At 41.6% G+C, this 19,304-nt stretch overlaps 1 protein-coding gene across 3 annotated transcripts in view; it reads left to right on the top strand.

The window, feature by feature from the left end:
• LOC139227951 (plasma membrane calcium-transporting ATPase 1-like) overlaps positions 1-19,304 on the top strand; it is a 262,677-nt gene that overhangs the window by 158,325 nt on the left and 85,048 nt on the right. For all 3 annotated transcript variants that reach the window (XM_070859112.1, XM_070859111.1, XM_070859113.1), the window contains exons 3-6: positions 8,032-8,229; positions 9,146-9,397; positions 12,069-12,194; positions 14,157-14,282. In XM_070859112.1, the coding sequence (XP_070715213.1) occupies positions 8,032-8,229; positions 9,146-9,397; positions 12,069-12,194; positions 14,157-14,282 (702 nt within the window). The remainder of the gene's footprint in view (positions 1-8,031; positions 8,230-9,145; positions 9,398-12,068; positions 12,195-14,156; positions 14,283-19,304) is intronic.

The following is a 19,304-nucleotide window of genomic DNA, read 5'->3' as shown; positions in this document are numbered from 1 at the left end:
AATGATGTGCTGGAGATATGGTGCACTACCAACTAGTCTTGAGGACAGAGGGAATCTTCATAAAGCCAAAAAAAATACTGCTGTATTGATCAGAGAGCATCCAGTAAGAAGCTCCACCTGCTGAAGTGAGAGTTGCTAACCATGCCTATGGACCTTTAACTCTGACAGGAAGTAGAACTTTTAAACTTGCCATTACTGAGTTTTTTTTCACTTCCGCTATATGTTTATCCTAAACACGGTACATAGAAAATAGATGCAGGAGCAGGCCATTTGGCCCTTTTGAGCCTGCACCACCATTCAATATGATCATGGCTGATCATGCAACTTCAATACCCCACTCCTGCTTTCTCTCCATACTCCCTGATCCCTTTAACCATAAGGGCCACAGCTTTTGAATATATCCAACGAACTGGACTCAACAACTTTTCTGTGGTAGAGAATTCCACAGGTTCACAATTCTCTGGGTGAAAAAGTTTCTTCTCATCTCGGTCCTAGATGGCTTACCGCTTATCCTTGGACTGTAACACCTGGTACACAACACAAGTACCGTTTATTAATAGAACCACCAACTACATTTTGGTAAAAATATAAAGCAATTTTGTGGTATTGGTTCTGATAAATGTTATCCTTTAAACTTCTGTCTTTCTCCTTCCTTCCCTATCTGGGCTAGCTTAAATAGTATTGAGGGGTAGTTGGTAGAAGACTAATACGATTGTCCAACAATCATGTTTAATTGCCCAGCTTTGGCAATCTGTCAAAAGCAGCATTCCAGTCAAGTGGCCAACCATTGAGAATAGCGTTAAGAATGCTTAACCGAAGTATGCTGTGTGCTTTCTTTACATGGAGTACTTCAAGAAGCATTTTTTTAAAGCACCACAATGGCCTTATCCTGGGTGACTTGTTAAAGTAATTCCATCAGAAAATATTTGAGGAGATTAGATTGAGGGCAGGTTGCATAAATTTGAATAAAATTATTCCCTTTTATTATATTAGATTGATGTGCTTAAAATGTTAAAGGGATTCATTAGGGTAGATATAGGGAAGCTATTTCCTTTGGTGGGGGAAAATCCAGAATGAGGGAACTTAACCTTAAAATCCAAGCCCAGACCATTTGGGAGGGAAATCGGGAAGCACCTTTTCCCCAAACCGTACCAGAAACCTAGAATTCTCTCCCCCCAAAAGGCTGTGGATGCTGGGTCAGTTGAAGCTTTCAAGACTGAGATCAGTAAATTTTTGTTAGACAAAGGTTTTGAAGCTAAGGGGTGTTGGGGGGAGGAGCAAATGGGCTTGAGGTACAGATCAGCAATGATCTAATTGAATGTCAGAGGAGGCTCGAGGGCCTGAATGGCCTACTGCTGTTTCTATGTGCTTGGTTCCAAAACTTGACATTTAAAAAAAAAAAAAGATATATATATATATATATATATATATATATATTTGTAAGTCAGACAGCAGTCACTTTACCTCCTTAGTATGATGGGTTAACAATGCTCTGGGATTTATGTTTCAATGGAGTTCAGGCATTTACAAATATTGAAGTTTTCGGTTCAATTGCTGCACGAGATGCCCGTGAATTGGCTGTGCCTTTCATGATCAAGTCTTGTGCCTCTTGGAATGAGTAGCCCAGGGCTAAAAATGACATTCACTTCTGGAATATGGATATGTTCTCACTCCACATGGCAGATGGAAAATAGTCAAATATTGTATAGTACAATATTTTTAAAAATCCCTTTAGAAACCGTTCACAGGAGCTAACTTAATCTTTTCAAGCTTCAAACTTTCGAATGAACTGTGCACCAAAAAGACCTGTTTATTCCCCTGATTTTTCCCTTCAGGGGAACTGTTTTAAAGAATACTTTCCCTTTCAAGATAGGAATGCTCACCGTTTGATTTAAATTGTATATCGAAGTAACGGTGCCGTTTTGCCGTGTGATGATAATGCCAACACTCGCGATATTTACCCGAGATTGAAATGCAACATTAGGGACTAAGAGCTGTGGATGACTGAGATGGGACACTTCTTAAATGGTGACCTTGCTTGTGGTAGCATTAGTGCCCGTTTGCTTAGCTGCTGAAAATTTGCAGATTTTCGTTAGCATTTGACAAACACACTCGCACTGGATCATAACTGCAGTTGATGCTGGGTCAGTTGTTAATTTTAAATCTGAGATTGATAGATTTGTTGAGCAAAGATATTGAGGGATATGGGGCAAAGGTGGTGTATGGAGCTAGGTCACAGATCAGCCACGATCTCATTAAATGTCTCTGGCCTACTCCTTCCTGTAAGTTCTTGAAGTCTTCATCTTGACTATTTCCAAATTGAAAAGTTATCAGCGACCACCACAGGGTGGTTTGGAAACACGATAAATGATATCCATTTTGACTGAGGCAAAATGTAAAAGTATGTCCAGGTACAGCATCTGAAATCCTGCAACCTCAGCACCGAGACCGTGCCGGTTTTCAGATTTTGACGGATTTCGGACCTCGCTGTGTTGGCGCACCTCGCCGCCCGCTGATCCTCTATTCCTGCCGATTCTCGACGCCCACGGCCCCTCGACGCTGTGTTTTTTTTACCGGTTTCTTCATCCCTCGCCGCCCGATGTCGCCATCTTGGCCGTCTCAAAAATATCCAGTTTTTGGATAATTATGGTTTCGGGCAGCCGGAATATAGGGACGTTGAACCTGGACATGGACTGGACCAAATTTTTACTGGTCAGATATGGGTATGTCTATGTACAGAACAATTCCTTTTCCATGTTGGAGCAGGTTCTGTACATTGCAAGGTAGCCAGAGGAAGGCGACTTCAAGCCTTTAAATGGTTCACAGCACAAAACCATATCAGGGTTTGAACAGATGGCATGACCAGTGTGGTGAACTTGTAAACATAGAAAATAGGTGCAGGAGCAGGCCATTCAGCCCTTCTAGCCTGCACCGCCATTCAATGTGTTCATGGCTGAACATGAAACTTCAGTACCCCCTTCCTGCTGTCACGCCATACCCCTTGATCCCCCGAGTAGTAAGGACTTCATCTAACTCCCTTTTGAATATACTTAGTGAATTGGCCTCAACTACTTTCTGTGGTAGAGAATTCCACAGGTTCACCACTCTGGGTGAAGAAGTTTCTCCTTATCTCGGTCCTAAATGGCTTACCCCTTATCCTTAGACTGTGACCCCTGGTTCTGGACTTCCCCAACATTGGGAACATTCTTCCTGCATCCAACCTGTCCAAACCCGTCAGAATTTTAAACGTTTCTATGAGGTCCCCTCTCACTCTTCTGAACTCCAGTGAATACAAGCCCAGTTGATCCAGTCTTTCTTGATAGGTCAGTCCCACCATCCTGGGAATCAGTCTGGTGAATCTTCGCTGCACTCCCTCAATAGCAAGAATGTCCTTCCTCAAGTTAGGAGACCAAAACTGTACACAATACTCCAGGTGTGGCCCCACCAAGGCCCTGTACAACTGTAGCAACACCTCCCTGCCCCTGTACTCAAATCCCCTCGCTATGAAGGCCAACATGCCATTTGCTTTCTTAACCGCATGCTGTACCTGCATGCCAACCTTCAATGTCTGATGTACCATGACACCCAGGTCTCGTTGCACCTTCCCTTTTCCTAATCTGTCACCATTCAGATAATAGTCTGTCTCTCTGTTTTTACCACCAAAGTGGATAACCTCACATTTATCCACATTATACTTCATCTGCCACGCATTTGCCCACTCACCTAACCTATCCAAGTCACTCTGCAGCCTCATAGCATCCTCCTCGCACCTCACACTGCCACCCAACTTAGTGTCATCCGCAAATTTTGAGATACTATATTTAATCCCCTCGTCTAAATCATTAATGTACAATGTAAACAGCTGGGGCCCCAGCACAGAAACCTGCGGTACCCCACTAGTCACTGCCTGCCATTCCGAAAAGTACCCATTTACTCCTACTCTTTGCTTCCTGTCTGACAACCAGTTCTCAATCCACATCAGCACACTACACCCAATCCCATGTGCTTTAACTTTGCACATTAATCTCCTGTGTGGGACCTTGTCGAAAGCCTTCTGAAAGTCCAAATATACCACATCAACTGGTTCTCCTTTGTCCACTTTATTGGAAACATCCTCAAAAAATTCCAGAAGATTTGTCAAGCATGATCTCCCTTTCACAAATCCATGCTGACTTGGACCTATCATGTCACCATTTTCCAAATGCGCTGCTATGACATCCTTAATAATTGATTCCATCATTTTACCCACTACTGAGGTCAGGCTGACCGGTCTATAATTCCCTGCTTTCTCTCTCCCTCCTTTTTTAAAAAGTGGGGTTACATTGGCTACCCTCCACTCGATAGGAACTGATCCAGAGTCAATGGAATGTTGGAAAATGACTGTCAATGCATCCGCTATTTCCAAGGCCACCTCCTTAAGTACTCTGGGATGCAGTCCATCAGGCCCTGGGGATTTATCGGCCTTCAATCCCATCAATTTCCCCAACACAATTCTGCTTCTATTTGCATCACTACCATTATTTTTTCGAGTGAGTAATCTGTTCCATCTGTTTGGCATTCTAGGAATAAGGGGTGAAACATAAAAATTTCATCAGGAATCTTATTAAAATTGTGGAAAGATCAGTTCAAGAACTTGGGGATCTCAACAACTATTGCCACTGTAGTATAGTTCAAGCCCCATACCAGGGGTTCAGGCTCTTGTCATATTGGTCTCGTACAGCCTCACGGAATAAGGTTTCTCGGAGTCACCAAGGCTGGGAAAGCCCAGTAAAATGGACATCAGAAGCTGGTGTGGGTGTTGGCACGAGATAAAAGCAGCTTATATCGTTTATCTTTTTTGGAAGTAAAATGCACATGGCTATGTTGGCTTCTAAAACTTTTTTAAAAATTTGTTCCTGGGATGTGGACGTCTCTGGCAAGGCCAGCATTAATTGCCCTAGAGAAGGTGTAGGTGAAGGTTCCCCCACAGTGCTGTTGGGAAGGGAGTTCCAGGATTTTGACACCGTGACGATGAAGGAACGGCCGATATATTTCCAAGTCAGGATGGTATGTGACTTGGAGGGGAAACGTGAAGGTGCTGGTGTTCCCATGCGCCCACTGCCCTTGTCTTTCTTGGTGGTGGAGGTCACAGGCTTGGGAGTTGTTGCAGTGCATCTTGTAGATGGCACACACTGCAGCCACGGTGTGCCGGTGATGGAGGGAGTGAATGTTTATTTACTTGGGGAAGTAATTTCTGCATAATCTGAATTGATTGGGTGCTATTACAAGGGTTTTTTTAGTTTTCTGAAATGGAAATGTACGTATATATTCTCCCCCCCCCCCCCCCCCCCCCCAATAATTGTTTGTGTCGCAGCTGCTTTCAATTGGATTATCGTTGCAATGTAGGGCAAGTGTTTGCTTATATTGTATCCTGCCTTTCGACAATGAATAGACAGATTGCCTGCCTGTTTCAACATAAGGAGTGGGGGTGGCAGTGTGGGTTCCTTGCCATGGTGGGAAGCAAGCAAACATCTGTGTGGGCTGCGAGTTTGTTCCTGCACATTGAGGAGCTCAATGGGCTGAATAACATCTCATTCTTTCCTCACATTGTTCCCTCGCTTCAGCCGAAAATGTTCCCAGCCTGTGGCGGTAGAGTTTGGAGCTGCTCCTCCTCCCCTAACTGTCTTCCAGCATCCGGCCTCCATGTCCAGATGCTTTAAGCCCTGAGGTATGGAATGGATCCTGTAAAGTTTATATTACTGTATCTTGGGCTGTGGCTTTTTTTTTTTTAAGTGTGACGGGCAGTCTCAAATCCTGGAGCTAATGCACAACTAAATATTTTATTGGGGCTGTGTGAATAGCCATAACATTTTAATAATTAATCTTTGTATTGCAGATAATTTTCAAGATTGCACTGTCTTCTGGAGAAGAGAGTGAACTTGTGATGGTGTAATCTCCACGAGCAACACTTAACCAAAAAATATTCCATGCATCAATCAAACCATGTGACTTTTCTCGTCACTGCCTCGGGTTGTCTAGTTTATTCCAGTGGTGGGCCAGTCAGTCATAACTTTGAGTTATTGGCTCGATCATGCTCATCTAATGGACAGCTGTTGCACACTGATCGCCTTGTGTGATCGCCAGTATGCCTGCACCCTTGAGTATGGCAGCCAAACATTCTGGAAAATCCTCTCGTGCGATCTGTTTACTGGATAAACAAAACTATTCTTGGTGCTTTAACTGTGTTGAAATGTTAATGTGAAACTCTAACTGCTTTTTATAGTTGGTTTAGGGGTGTGCTTGTGTCCTCTGCCTCTGAATCATTGGTCTGGCGGAACCTGTTGGCGAATCCAGCAAGCTTATTTTTGGGATCTAAAGCTAGTGTCTGGCAAAGCCGTTGCTGTTTTTTTTTTGATAAGACCAATTGTTTTGAGCTGCCCACTTTAGTCTACTTTGGGCTGGCCACTGCTCCATAAAACCTGTACATCAGGAGCTGGTCTCAACCAGCTTGCCACTGATTTCAAAGCCGCTTCAATTGCCCAGTTTAAGACCCGTGTACTCTCGAGACCTGTGAAATGTAAAGCAGGTAAAAGCACCATTGATTCAGGAAGGCAGATTTTCTGTTGTGTGGGTGTACAATCAGGTTTTTTGTTTCTGGGCACAGTTAGAGAAGATCATAGGCACTTTCTGAATTGTCATAAATGGATATAAATATTTAGGAGAAAGAGGCAGAGTGAAACTAACTTAACAATATCAAGAAGCAAGACTCTCCAATTTTTTAATTTCAATTTCTCTCTCTTTCCCCCCTCGCCTCCCAAACGGAAGACAATTAGTCCAGCATCATAAACCACTCCACCAAATCAACAAGTATTAACTGAATGAAATTTCTGCATTCGTTCCAGAATGCACATCACAAAATGAGTAACTTCATAAGCAGAAATGTATTGAGATTTTGGGGAGGGAGGTGGGGCCAAATTCTTGGAAAACCAAACATTTTTTTTAATCACAGAAACTCCATGCAAACAAGGCCAAAATAAACACTTTTTTACCAGATTCCTGTGCATTTTTGGGCTGAGAATCTGGTGGAGAATGATGGAAAAGAAGGCACAAAGAAGGGTACATGCAAGTTCACCAGAATAACAGCTATAGGCTTAAATTGGGCCAGGTTGCATCAACTTTGCTTGTATTAAGTATAGAAAGTTGACATATTCAAAAGGATTTGATAGGGTACAGAGAAATTATTTTCTCAGAGAATCCAAGCAATTTTTAAATTAGAGCTAGGCCATTCAGGGGTGAAATTGGGATGCACTTTCTCTCAAAGGGTAGTGCAAATCTCGAACCTCCCTTCCCCAAAAGACAGTGGGTGCTGGGACAATTTAAATTTTCGATACTGATAAATATTTTTTGGGGTAGGGGGGCGGTGGGTACAAGGAATATGGATCAAAGATGGGTAAAGGATATATTGAATGGAGGAACAGGCTCGAGAGGCTGTATGGTCTATTTCTATATTGAATGTGTTGGAACATTTACACGGCAGAGTGCTGACAACACAGGAAACCCATGATGGTTTAGATTCAGTGGTCGGTTTCTGCTAGAAGTTTTAGGAGCTTGATTGGCTTGAGTGACTTTACTTCTCTCCCCTGTGATGAAAGTAATTGGCTCCTGTTCTGCTCTTCCCCAAGAATACATGCTGGTCTAAAACTTGCTGTGTGGAAAGTGGAAGGACACAGTCCATATTTTACCACTCCACAAAGCTATGTTGGGGTTCTACGCTTTACATAACTGTACATCGGATGATTGTAAAGAATGCACTTAATCTTTAACAACATTTCATTACCAGCTTCAGAGTGTCAGTGATTTTAAGAGGTGGACATCACATTAAACCCAGAGGCAAAATGTGTGTATCTAGTCTTGAAATCCAAACCATTGGCACCCATTTAATGGAAATGAATGAGCATTACTGGTAATGAACATTGTATATTAAGGCTTGAACCTCGTTGCACTGACCTTGTACCTTTTTGGTAATGGTTATTTTCTCCTTTCTTTCCTTAGGTTTGTCTGGCAACCCGGCTGATCTCGATAAACGGAAACAAGTGTTTGGTCAGAACTTTATACCACCCAAAAAGGCAAAAACGTTTCTGCAGTTAGTATGGGAAGCACTGCAAGATGTAACTTTAATTATACTAGAAATTGCAGCCATTATATCTTTGGGCCTTTCCTTTTACCGTCCTCCTGGAGGGGACAGCGAATGTAAGTATCCGGGACATCTCTTGTTAAATGTCTTTTCCAGCTTTTACGTATTTAATGTATAAATCCATAGCCTCATGATATCCACAGAGAAGGAATTTTTGGGGCATAAAAATGATTATTTTTCAAGCCTGTGTTGATTAGGGGTGGGTGTGCAGCTAACTGCTCCCAGACCCCCAGTAATGGTGTAATTATAGGAGATATCAGATACATAGGAGCAGCAAAGGCCAGTGTACTTTTTAAAAGGTGAAGGGAAGGAGGGGTTGGCGTTTGATCTGGGGAAAGTTGTTTTTTTTCCCCCTCCATATCCAGACTTCTGGTTTGGCATTCTCGCACTGACTTGTAAGTAAATTAATTTTGCCACTCTGGGACACGTGCTCATCAGGCCAGCTCCGTGCAAGAGGAGACCAGAATCGTTGGCCTACACAAGGAGGAACATGACTGGATTTCAATTGAGCTCCGCTCCAAGGTCGTCTAATTTTTTTTTTAAACATTAAGGAGCAGGAATAATTTTATACTGAAAGTATTCCCCTTGGGTACTCCGTCCCCTTTTAATGTATTACAGGTTCAACGGGAGCTGTGAGAAATTAGTTCGAGGAGAAAGTTGTAATCTCAATTCTATGGACCAGTAACCAGTTATGCATCAAATTGTTTTGAGCTGATTCTTGTTTCTGATTAAAGTAGCTCAGTTCGAGGTTGATGGTAACTCACTTATTTAGGGGCTAGATGCGGCTACTCTTGAGTAATACATTTTGAGAACAATATATATATTTTTATTTCTCCCAATTGGAAATGCATGGCAATGATACCAGCTAAAATATACTTTTGCTAACTATTATTCATCAAAGTGGATCTTAATTGTAAGGTACTATGTTCAGTCTGGTCTATTCATCTCTAATGTCCTCTACCTTTCTTGCAGTATGTGGGGAAGCTACAGCTGGGGATGATGATGAAGGGGATACTGGCTGGATTGAAGGCGCTGCTATTCTCCTCTCTGTCATTTGTGTGGTGCTGGTGACGGCATTCAACGACTGGAGTAAAGAGAAGCAATTCCGCGGTCTTCAGAGTCGCATTGAGCAGGAGCAGAAGTTCACGGTCATCCGCAAGGGTCAGGTTATCCAGATTCCAGTGGCAGAAATTGTTACAGGAGACATTGCGCAGATTAAATATGGTGAGTCGTAAGCCAGAGGAGAGGTGCTAAAATGTTACACTTGGCCAGCTTGTTACAGCACTCAGCATTGAATGATGCGATGTCAGAATTTAAAGAGTCCCCACAGCGTGGTTCATCATTTTGCTAGGTTGGAGTGGTAAGTGAAAGCCTTTCAACGCTTGAAATTGTATGCGCTGCAGGAGGAATCTTATCTGCATTCAAGAGAGGATATGAAAGTTTTTTGCTTGGCCTCTGTGTGCAAGTGGGTATTTAGGTCTTGTATGAATTTCTTTTTTGCATTAACCCAACTCATAAAATCATAGAAATTTGCAGTACAGCAAGGAGGCCATTCGGCCCATCGTGTCTGGCAGCCAAGTTCTCAACGCCCCTCTAATTGTTCTACCAATTACTTTAAATCTATGCCCCCTGGTTATTGACCCCTCTACCAAGAGAAATATGTTCTTAGCCACTCTATCTAGGCCTCTCCCTAATTTTATATAAATTAGGTTTTCCCTCAGCCGCCTCTGATCCAAAGAAAACAACCCCAGCCTATCCAATCTTTCCTTGTAGCTAAAATTCTCCAGTCCTGGCAACATCCTCCTAAATCTCCTCTGTACCCTCCAGTGCAATCACATCTTTCCTGTAATGTGGTGATCAGAACTGCATGCAGTACTCTAGCTGTGGCCGAACTAATGTTTTATACAGTTCAAGCATAACCTCCTTGCTTAATTCCTCTGATTATGTATAGTACCTAAATTATATCCACTGTGTGCAATCCTGGCATGTGGAAATAGCAGAAGCTCTGAATACAATCTTGCAATCTCTCTCGGGAGGAAGGAGTTGTCTTATGAAGAAAGGTTGAGCAGTTTGGGCCTATACTCATTGGAGTTTAGAAGAATGAGAGGTAATCTTACTGAAACACAAGATTCTGAGAGGGCTTGACAGGATAGATGCTGAGAGGATGTCTCCCCTCATGGGGGAATCTAGAACTAGGGAACATATTTTCAGAATAAGGGGTCGCCCATTTAAAACCGAGATGAGGAGGAATTTCTTCAGAGGGTCGTGAATCTTTGGAATTCTCTACCCCAGAGAGCTGTGGAGGCTGGGTCATTGAATATATTTAAGGTGGAGATAGACAGATTTTTGAATGATAAGGGACTGAAGGGTTAGGGAGAGCGGACAGGGAAGTGGAGTTGAGGCCAAGATAAGATCAGCCATGATATTGAATGGCTGAGCAGGCTCGAGGGACCAAATAGCCTACTCCTGCTCCTATTTCTTGCATTCTTACTCCAATAAATATTGCATTCCATATAAAATGACCAGAGTAAACCCTGTCTGGCAAGGAGATATCAAAGTAGACCGATTTGACTGAAGCAAATGATGGTGCTGAGGCAGAAATATTGAAAGCTATATGCATGCCAAAGATGTCAGTTTACCAAAGAGACACAATCTGGCTTCTTGTATTTGGAACTTTCTCCAAAGACAGACGATAGAAGCACCAACTTGTTTGGGAATATTGTTTCTGGAATCGAATCATTGCAGTGAGCAATATGCTAATGAGGCTGATGGGCTGGAGGAAAATATGGAATCTGTCAATGCCAGGGAAAAGATAAGTGGGTGGAGAAATTTATATTTTAATTGTAAATATACAAAGTGGCTGTTGGTGTATAACTCAGCTACCTGATCAGCCTGCATAATTGCTGTTGCAACCTTCAGCAGTGGGAAAAGTCTGTTTGCAGTGAAAGGTTCTGTCCTCATGAGCAGTGAGCTGCTTGATCGTCATTGCCCTCCTGTCGCCCGTGAGTGTTAATCCTGTGCACAGCCAGCACCGTGACTCTTATTGCTGAATGCATGGTAACTAATGCAGCTATTTACCAAACCATTGGTAAACAGAACTGGTTAAGTACCAAAGAAATTCTACTTTGCTAAGGGATACTTCTTGATCAGTCCATTGGCTGGTAAAATTTGCAAGTAGGTCATTTAAACTGAATATAGAATGCATGGAGGGCTCCATTTGGGAGGAACCAAATGCGTGGTGTGTGTGGTTCATAATTTTAATACCATACTCTCCCTCCTTAAAACCAAGAAATACAAGGATTTGTATTGTCTGAAGCCACATTTATTAATTTTAATGAGCATGTGCCTTTTTTAATTTAATTCAGTTAAATTAAACAGATTTTCAGTGAGTGAATGTCACGGATTGAAATCGTTTCTTACAAGAGAACTTCCCAAATTCTGCTGGGATTCCAAAATGAACTGCTGTAACACCTTGGGGTCATTGTAACTTTTGGCGATAGAGTAAAATGGGTGATTTCGGATTGCCCGCGTGTTATATATCTCGCCTGAATTGCAGTATCGTTGACTTCAATGAAGATGAAAATCGGTCGGGGTGTGTAACGGGTGGCCAATCCCATATCGCCTGTTCTGCACCAATCCCACAGGTTAAAATGTCTCCCATTGTGTCTTTGTTCTGGAGTAGAAGGAAAGATTATATTGGAACGGGGACTAAAACTTTGGGGAGCAGTACACCTGTTGGTGTGTGTATGCATTGTCTGCATTCAAGCATGTTCCTGCCCTGTCGGTGAGACCACATGCAGGGATTTGTAGTCACAATATTCTTGCTCGAGATTCGCTTCTGTTCCAGCTTTCGTCAGCTCACTCTGATATAAACTTAATGTTTGTGCTTCCACAGGTGACCTTCTGCCAGCTGATGGTGTCCTCATCCAAGGCAATGACTTAAAAATAGATGAAAGTTCTTTAACAGGAGAGTCAGACCATGTGAAGAAATCACTGGTGAAGGACCCCATGTTACTCTCTGGTAATCTCAAGACACTGTTGCATTTACAGACTTCTTTATGGACAATCATGGCATAGATTACAAGTATAGTAGATTCCTCTTGAGACTCAAATGGGTGTGTTAAGCTGGTTTGCAGCTCTTGAGGCTAATTTTAACTCCTGGTGAGAAGCCAGTAGGAGGAGTCTTGGGATGCCCAGCAGATTTTAAACTTTAAATGCTGCAAGTCAGCTGCACATCCGATGATGGTGCGGGGAAGGGAGAGGGAATGAAGACTGCCGACTGCTGGATGAACCCAGATTGGGGATGTTGGGAGGATCTTGTGACTGGGGAGGGTGGGAGCCTGGTGTAGCAGAGGCCCAGACTTTCCTTGTGCGGCTTGGAGGAGCGCTCCAGCACCCAGTAAGGTTTTTTTTTTTAAAAACTTGCCTTAGTCGGGACTTGCTGGCTTCTTGACTGCTTTACCTGGTGAGACAGCCGGGGTGGGCACTTCACTGAGGGTTAAAATGACATTGGATCCCAATAGGACCACACATTGCATTTATTAATGAGGCTCCCAGCAGATTCCGGCAGGACCTTGCTCCACCATTCGTATGGGGAGTCGGTGTAAATGGATCTACTCCATTTTAATTGCTGTCTTGATCCTTAGTTACATCAGGGAGAGTTAAAATACCCACCATGTGTGCATTTTTAATCGGTCTGACGGAATCTGTTTGGTGTGTTACTTCTGTTGCTCCCTCAATCACATTCCAGATCCTTTTGTCAGTAACTTAACTCCCTAACAGATGGGAGTTCAAAGGAATATAGTGTGTGTTTAATATATTCATTTTCTTTGCTCCGGTTGCTAAGTTTTAGCTTCCTGTGTTAGACTGAAGGATTGCACTGCTTTCTTCTGAGAGATTTTGCACCTCTGAAGGCCCACTTGCATTTCTTATTTCTCTCTTTGCTGCACATTGAGTTGAGTTATGCTAGTACAGATCATATCAGTTTATGCCTTATCAGCAGCCTACAGCTAGTGGCATTTATAAAGAAACCTCCAAGTATGGCAAAAGCTGTTACTGTAATTATTTTTAAAAAAAATTTATCTCCCACAATCCAATCCTATCCCAAGGGCAGTGACTTTTGATGAAGTGCTTTTCCGGGAGTTCTGGCAGCCCTCGTGTAACTCTCCATACTGGCCACTCCTCATCTCTGAGCCTGGACTAAGTGCTACCAATGTATTTGACCATTGGGCCATCACTTCACTTGTTCTTCACCAGCATTTGCACATACAATCTGGCAGAGATAACTGGATGGTGATCAGGAGTAGAGAATACAGCTGAATTGCTTTCTTTTGTTCATTCTTAAACCCATTCCCCACCCCAACCACTCTGTTCCCCTGCCTAGCACAGAGACGTTACAACCATTTACAACATCCCATGATGGACCTGGTTGAGATTGGCTAACTCAACATTGACGAAGAAATGCACTATAACGGTGTTTCATATTACATGCAAACAAAAAAAAAATTTATTCAATGATGCTAATTATTTTCAAAGTAAAAGGTTAATTAAATTGTACGAGTTTTCAAAAATTGTTGTAACCATGATTTATTTGGAACTATTATTGGAATCTCTCTTTACATCGTTCTCCTCAATCCTTTACTCTTATTGCCCTACTTGCATGTCTGTCCTCTGCAATAAAAAAACCCTTTAAAACCCAGCCTGGGGTAGTGTTCAGCTATCCATGGTCTCGCTTCTTGGGAAACTGCACAAGGATGTGTACTTAAGCCATCTGGGAAACTCCCTGGGTTTCATTCCTCTTCCCCAGCCTATTTGAGAATAGTAAAACTACCCAAGAGGGAAAATGAAGTGTAAAAATGCCAATGATTAGGGCTCAAGCACACTGCTAATTTAGCTACTAGTGTCTTTAAGAATTGTCATTAGGCCAACCAACTTCAATTATCTTTAGTGGACGATGTAACCTTTCGCCTCTCTGTCTCTTTAGGTACCCACGTAATGGAAGGCTCTGGACGGATCCTTGTAACAGCAGTAGGTTTGAACTCTCAGACTGGTATCATTTTCACATTATTAGGAGCAGGTAGTGAGGAGGAAGAGAAGAAAAACAAAAAGGGTAAGTAGGCTGCTTCCCCCAACCACCAAAATAAAGTTAGAAATGACTGATCAATGTGTTTCTTTTTCAACCTGGTTGTCTCAGGAATGCACATTTTAGTTATCTAGCCGTATAAGTATAAATATTGGGCCACGGGTGTAGAATTTGTAAGTATTTGAGTTTACAGAGGTACCAAATTGTAAGTTCTGGCCACGTATTTGTGTAGAGCTCTATTGCCCTCTGCAGATTTGCACTACCACATTATATATGAATGGTAAGTATTCCACCATCCTGTACTGTGCTATGGTAATCAAAAACATTTGTTTAAGAACCAGTATTCACACCTCCCAATTCATTATTTTCCCCTTTATTAATTGCTTTCTCAGTTTTAAAACTGTGGTGGTGATCCAGATTTCTTTGTGAAAGGACAGACTGTGTGATGGATGCAAGCCCGGTTAAAGTCTTTTTTCTGATTTGGTTACTGCATAATCAAAATAAGCCATTGTTCTCTTGGCTTTAAATTAAATTTCATTTCGACACTGTGTGAATGTTAACGGGATCAAGAGATGGCTCAGTGCAATAATATACAAGTGTGTCTTATAAATTATGTTACCTAGAAAAGTGCACTGTATTTCAAGAGGCTTCATTGGGGGTTCTGTGTGGACCTAATCCAAGATCACAGACACAATCCAGGATTGCCTGTTGAGAAATGGAATAAAACTATATATTCAACATGTCACATTTAATTTTGCGTATGCGCTAATGAGCAGAATTTTCCCCAAAAAATGTATTTGGTTTTGATGGATAAATGCAGAACTAATGTAATTTATGACATTGTCGATAGTCTGTTTATCCTCTGCTGAAATTTACCTTTTTTAAAAAATTCATTCTTGGGATGTGGGTGTTGCTGGCAAGGCTGGTATTGGCTATCCTTAGTTGCCCTTGAAGGTGATGGTGATATGAATGAGTGGCTTTCTAAGCCATGTTGGAGAGCGAGACACACACAAACATAGAAATTTACAGCGCAGAAGGAGGCCATTTTGACCCATCGTGTCCACGCCAGCTGACAGAGCCGCAAAACCCTTGGTCAGCAGCCCTGAAGATTACATATAAACCTATGAACGATGACGGAAAGGCAAAGAGCACCCAGCCCAACCGGTCCGCCTCACACAATTGCGACACCCCTTGTACTGAAACATTCTACGCTCCACCCCAACCGGAGCTATGTGATCTCCTGGGAGAGGCAAAAACCAGATTTAAAAACTCAGGCCAATGTAGGGAGCAAAGAATCTAGGAAAATTCCTCTCCGATCCATCCAGGTGATCACACCTAGTCCAGGGGATCACCCTTACCGTATTCTATTCCCTGCAGTACTTACCATTATATCTGCACCGGCCAACAAAAGGTCATCCAGTCCAATCCCAATTACCAGCTCGAGGTAACCCTGCAGGTTACAGCACATTAAGTGCCCATCCAACCATCTCTTAAATGTGGTGAGGGTTTCTGCATCCACCACTCTTCCAGGCAGCGAGTTCCAGATCCCCACAACCCTCTGCGTAAAGAAGTCCCCCCTCAAATCCCTTCTAAAACTTCCACCAACCACCTTAAAACTATGCCCCCTCATAATAGACCCTTCCACCAATGGAAATAGGTCCTTACTATCCACTATGTCACGGCCCCTCAATATTTTGTACACCTCAATAAGGTCTCCCCTTAACTTCCTCTGTTCCAATGAGAACAAACCCAGCCTATCCAATCTGTCCTCATAACTAAGATTCTCCATTCCAGGCAGCAATACTAGTAAATCTCCTCTGCACCCTCTCTAGTGCAATCACGTCCTTCCTATAATAATGCTCTTATATTCTATGCCTTGGCCAATAAAGGCAAGCATTCCGTCTGCCTTCTTAACCACCTTATCCATCTGGCCTGCTACTTTCAGGGATCTGTGGACAAGCACTCCAAGGTCCCTTTCTTCATCTATACTATTAAGTGGCCTACCGCTTAATGTGTATACCTTCCTATTAGCCCTCCCAAAGTGCATCACCTTAGAATTCTCTGAATTAAATTCCATTTGTCACCGCTCTGCCCACCTGACCAATGGATTGATATCCTCCTGCAGCCCATGACTTTCCTATTCATTATCACCACAGCCAATTTTAGTGTCGTCTGCAAACTTCTTAATCATACTCCCTATATTCAAATCTACATCATTGATATATACCACAAAAAGCAAGGGACCCAGTACTGAGCCCTGAGGAACCCCACTGGAAACATCCTTCCAGTCACATAAAAGGACAGCAGGTTTCCTGCCCTAAAGGACATTAATGAACCAGTTGGGTTTTTATACATTCTATTTTTCCCCCTGTAACACTTTTATAAGAAAAAATTAAACTGAATTTTAATTCTCAAACTGCTATAGTGAGATTTGTGTGGTTTTAGTCCAGGCCTTTGGATTACTAGTCCACTTTGCTACCGTATCCATTTTTAAGTTAAATGTATTAACTGTTGCCCCAAAATGTTTTGGCATAATTAAATTGTTTATTGCCAAATATATTTTTTAAAAGTGCTTTACAGTTTGAAATTGGGGCTTAAGTGTTTTAATTACAACAGTTCAAATCAAACTAATGTCTCATTAGTTTCCATATTATAAATCTTGTTTCACTCGCCATGGAGTTGACTTTGAAGATAACTAATTTTCTGAGCTACCTTTGAATATTTTACAAAAGCAAAATACTGCAGAGGCTGGAATCTGAAATAAATGCCAGAAATACTCAGCAGGCCGAGAAGCATCTGTAGAGAGAGAGAGAAACGTTTAACATTTCAGGTTGATGACCTTTCGTCAAATGACGCCTGATGAAAGGTCATTAACCTGAAACGTTAACTCTGATTCTCTCTCCACAGATGCTGCCTGACCTGAGTATTTCCAGCATTTTCTGTTTTTTGCTTTGAATATTTTACTTGTGTAGCTGATTCTCAAACACCAATCTTCCCAGCTAACCTACCGAGTTTATCGGCTTTTTATTGTCCCATGCAATGTCCTTTTACAGAACAAAATAAGGATTTGTTCTGGTAACGATCGATTGTAACTGAAGTCTGTTGAAATACATTGTGCTTTATAAAACTTGGCTTGGACTCCTGTTGTGGCTTTTATCAAGTACAACATTTTATTTTTTAATTAGCAAAGTAGCGGGCATTATTTTTATCTCTGAAAACCTGGGAAGCAGTCATTGAAGGATGAGCATAATTGCACCTTCGCGTTCATAATCAATGGCAATACAAATGGGTGCCTTGTCACTAATTACTAAATCCTTTTGAATTCGTGACTGGAATCAGAATGTATTGGATCATCCATTCTAAAGTCTGGTAGGTCCAGCAATGAATATCTGGATCTCTTCTCTTTCTCTCCCCCACCCCCCACCCCAACCCAAACACACACGCTGAGGTTTTCTTGTCTAAACCATGTAGTGTAGGATGGAATGACCTTGGTACTGGCACGCGTTGCACTGATCAATTTTTCAGACATTGAATCATTTTTTTTTATAATTCACAAACTCTTTTTGTAATTCACCCAACTCTTAAAATGGGTTGTGCAATGGTTCATAACATTTTCTCTCCTCCCCTCTCCCTGCGGTTATTTTCAGTGGGCTGTTTGATATGCGGTAATATTGGCACAAAAAATCCTTCCGTTTCCTTTCTAGAATTACCACTGTAGGCCTTAAAGGGTTGAATGCTTGGAGAGGAAACAATTTGTATAAATACTGTCCAAAAAAAATGACACATTCCACTGAATGCCAAGAAATATTGTAAATGCTGTACAAAGTCATGACTTCTCATTTCAACGTAAGAATCACATTTTCATAATGCAAGACCGCATCTTTTATCATTTTGTAAAACTTACATGCCCAGTATATCAATCCCAAAAGGAATGGGTTGGGCATAATGAACCTTGTAGAAATGCTTTTTCTTTTGAATAAACATTTACAAACGTGCTTTTAAAAAATACTTATTATTTAAAGCAAGTATCTCTGTAGTTGGCCTACATAAGCTGATTTTTTAAATGGTTATTCCTCAAAGTCCTGGCATCCTCAAACTGAAAGAGTAATAGTAGTATTCCTCAAATTGGCTATGATTTTCTGGTTTGTTTTAAGACTGTTACAACAATCAGATCATCTATGGAGACTACATGCATATAATTGAATCTTTTACAATGCTGGGCATTTTAACTTGCTTTAGAAATGTTAATTATGGAGTTAAACTGCTGCCTAAGTAGGCCCATCTGAATAGATACTGTGTCCATAACAGCCATGCACTTTAAAACATATATAAGACCTGTAATATACCTTGACCAGAGAAACACATTCACCTATTTAAGAGCCTTGGTTCTAGAAATGGTTTAGCAAATGCTTCACCACTCTTTCCATGTGCTTTAGGATGCTGCCGTTATCTTCTGCAAAAGGCTTTCTCAGGTTTTATATATGATTAGAAAATAATTGGGCTTTAGCCATCTCACTAGTATTGCTCCTGCTGCACAAAACAATTTGTTCATTATTGTAAATGTTTCGTAGCTGACTTGTGAAATGGTTAAAGTTGGATGAAGTTTCTTCTGTTTAATATGCTGTAAAATCATAAAAGTTCTTTCAATGTTATTTTTACAGTTTCTTCCAAGAACGGTTCATCCGTATCATATACCGAACCTTTTAGCTTCTTTTACTGGAATACTGTCCTTTGTCCAATATGGTCCTACTCTCAAAATGTAATCCTAATTTGGGTTGGGGGCTGATCGCAGAACAAGAATTGAAGTTTGAAATTCCACAAGAGCTTTTGGGACTTTATATTTTTTTAGTTGCACCTATCAGAACCTGTGACTTCTTTTTTGCCCGGGGACATCTAGAAACATGTATTTAGAGGGATTGGAGAAAATTTTGTTCTGTGAATTTTCATCTCTGATCAGTTGTACTTGCTAATACGCTACGCTAGTAAAATGCAATATATCACCATGAAGTTTGCACTTTCGGACATTGGTATCCAAATACCATTGGAAAT

This window comes from Pristiophorus japonicus, chromosome 17 (assembly GCF_044704955.1).
Source record: "Pristiophorus japonicus isolate sPriJap1 chromosome 17, sPriJap1.hap1, whole genome shotgun sequence".
NCBI classification, from domain to species: Eukaryota; Metazoa; Chordata; class Chondrichthyes; family Pristiophoridae; genus Pristiophorus; species Pristiophorus japonicus.
The sequence above is the reverse complement of the archived record's forward strand: the minus strand, read 5'-3'. Positions and strand labels throughout refer to the sequence as shown.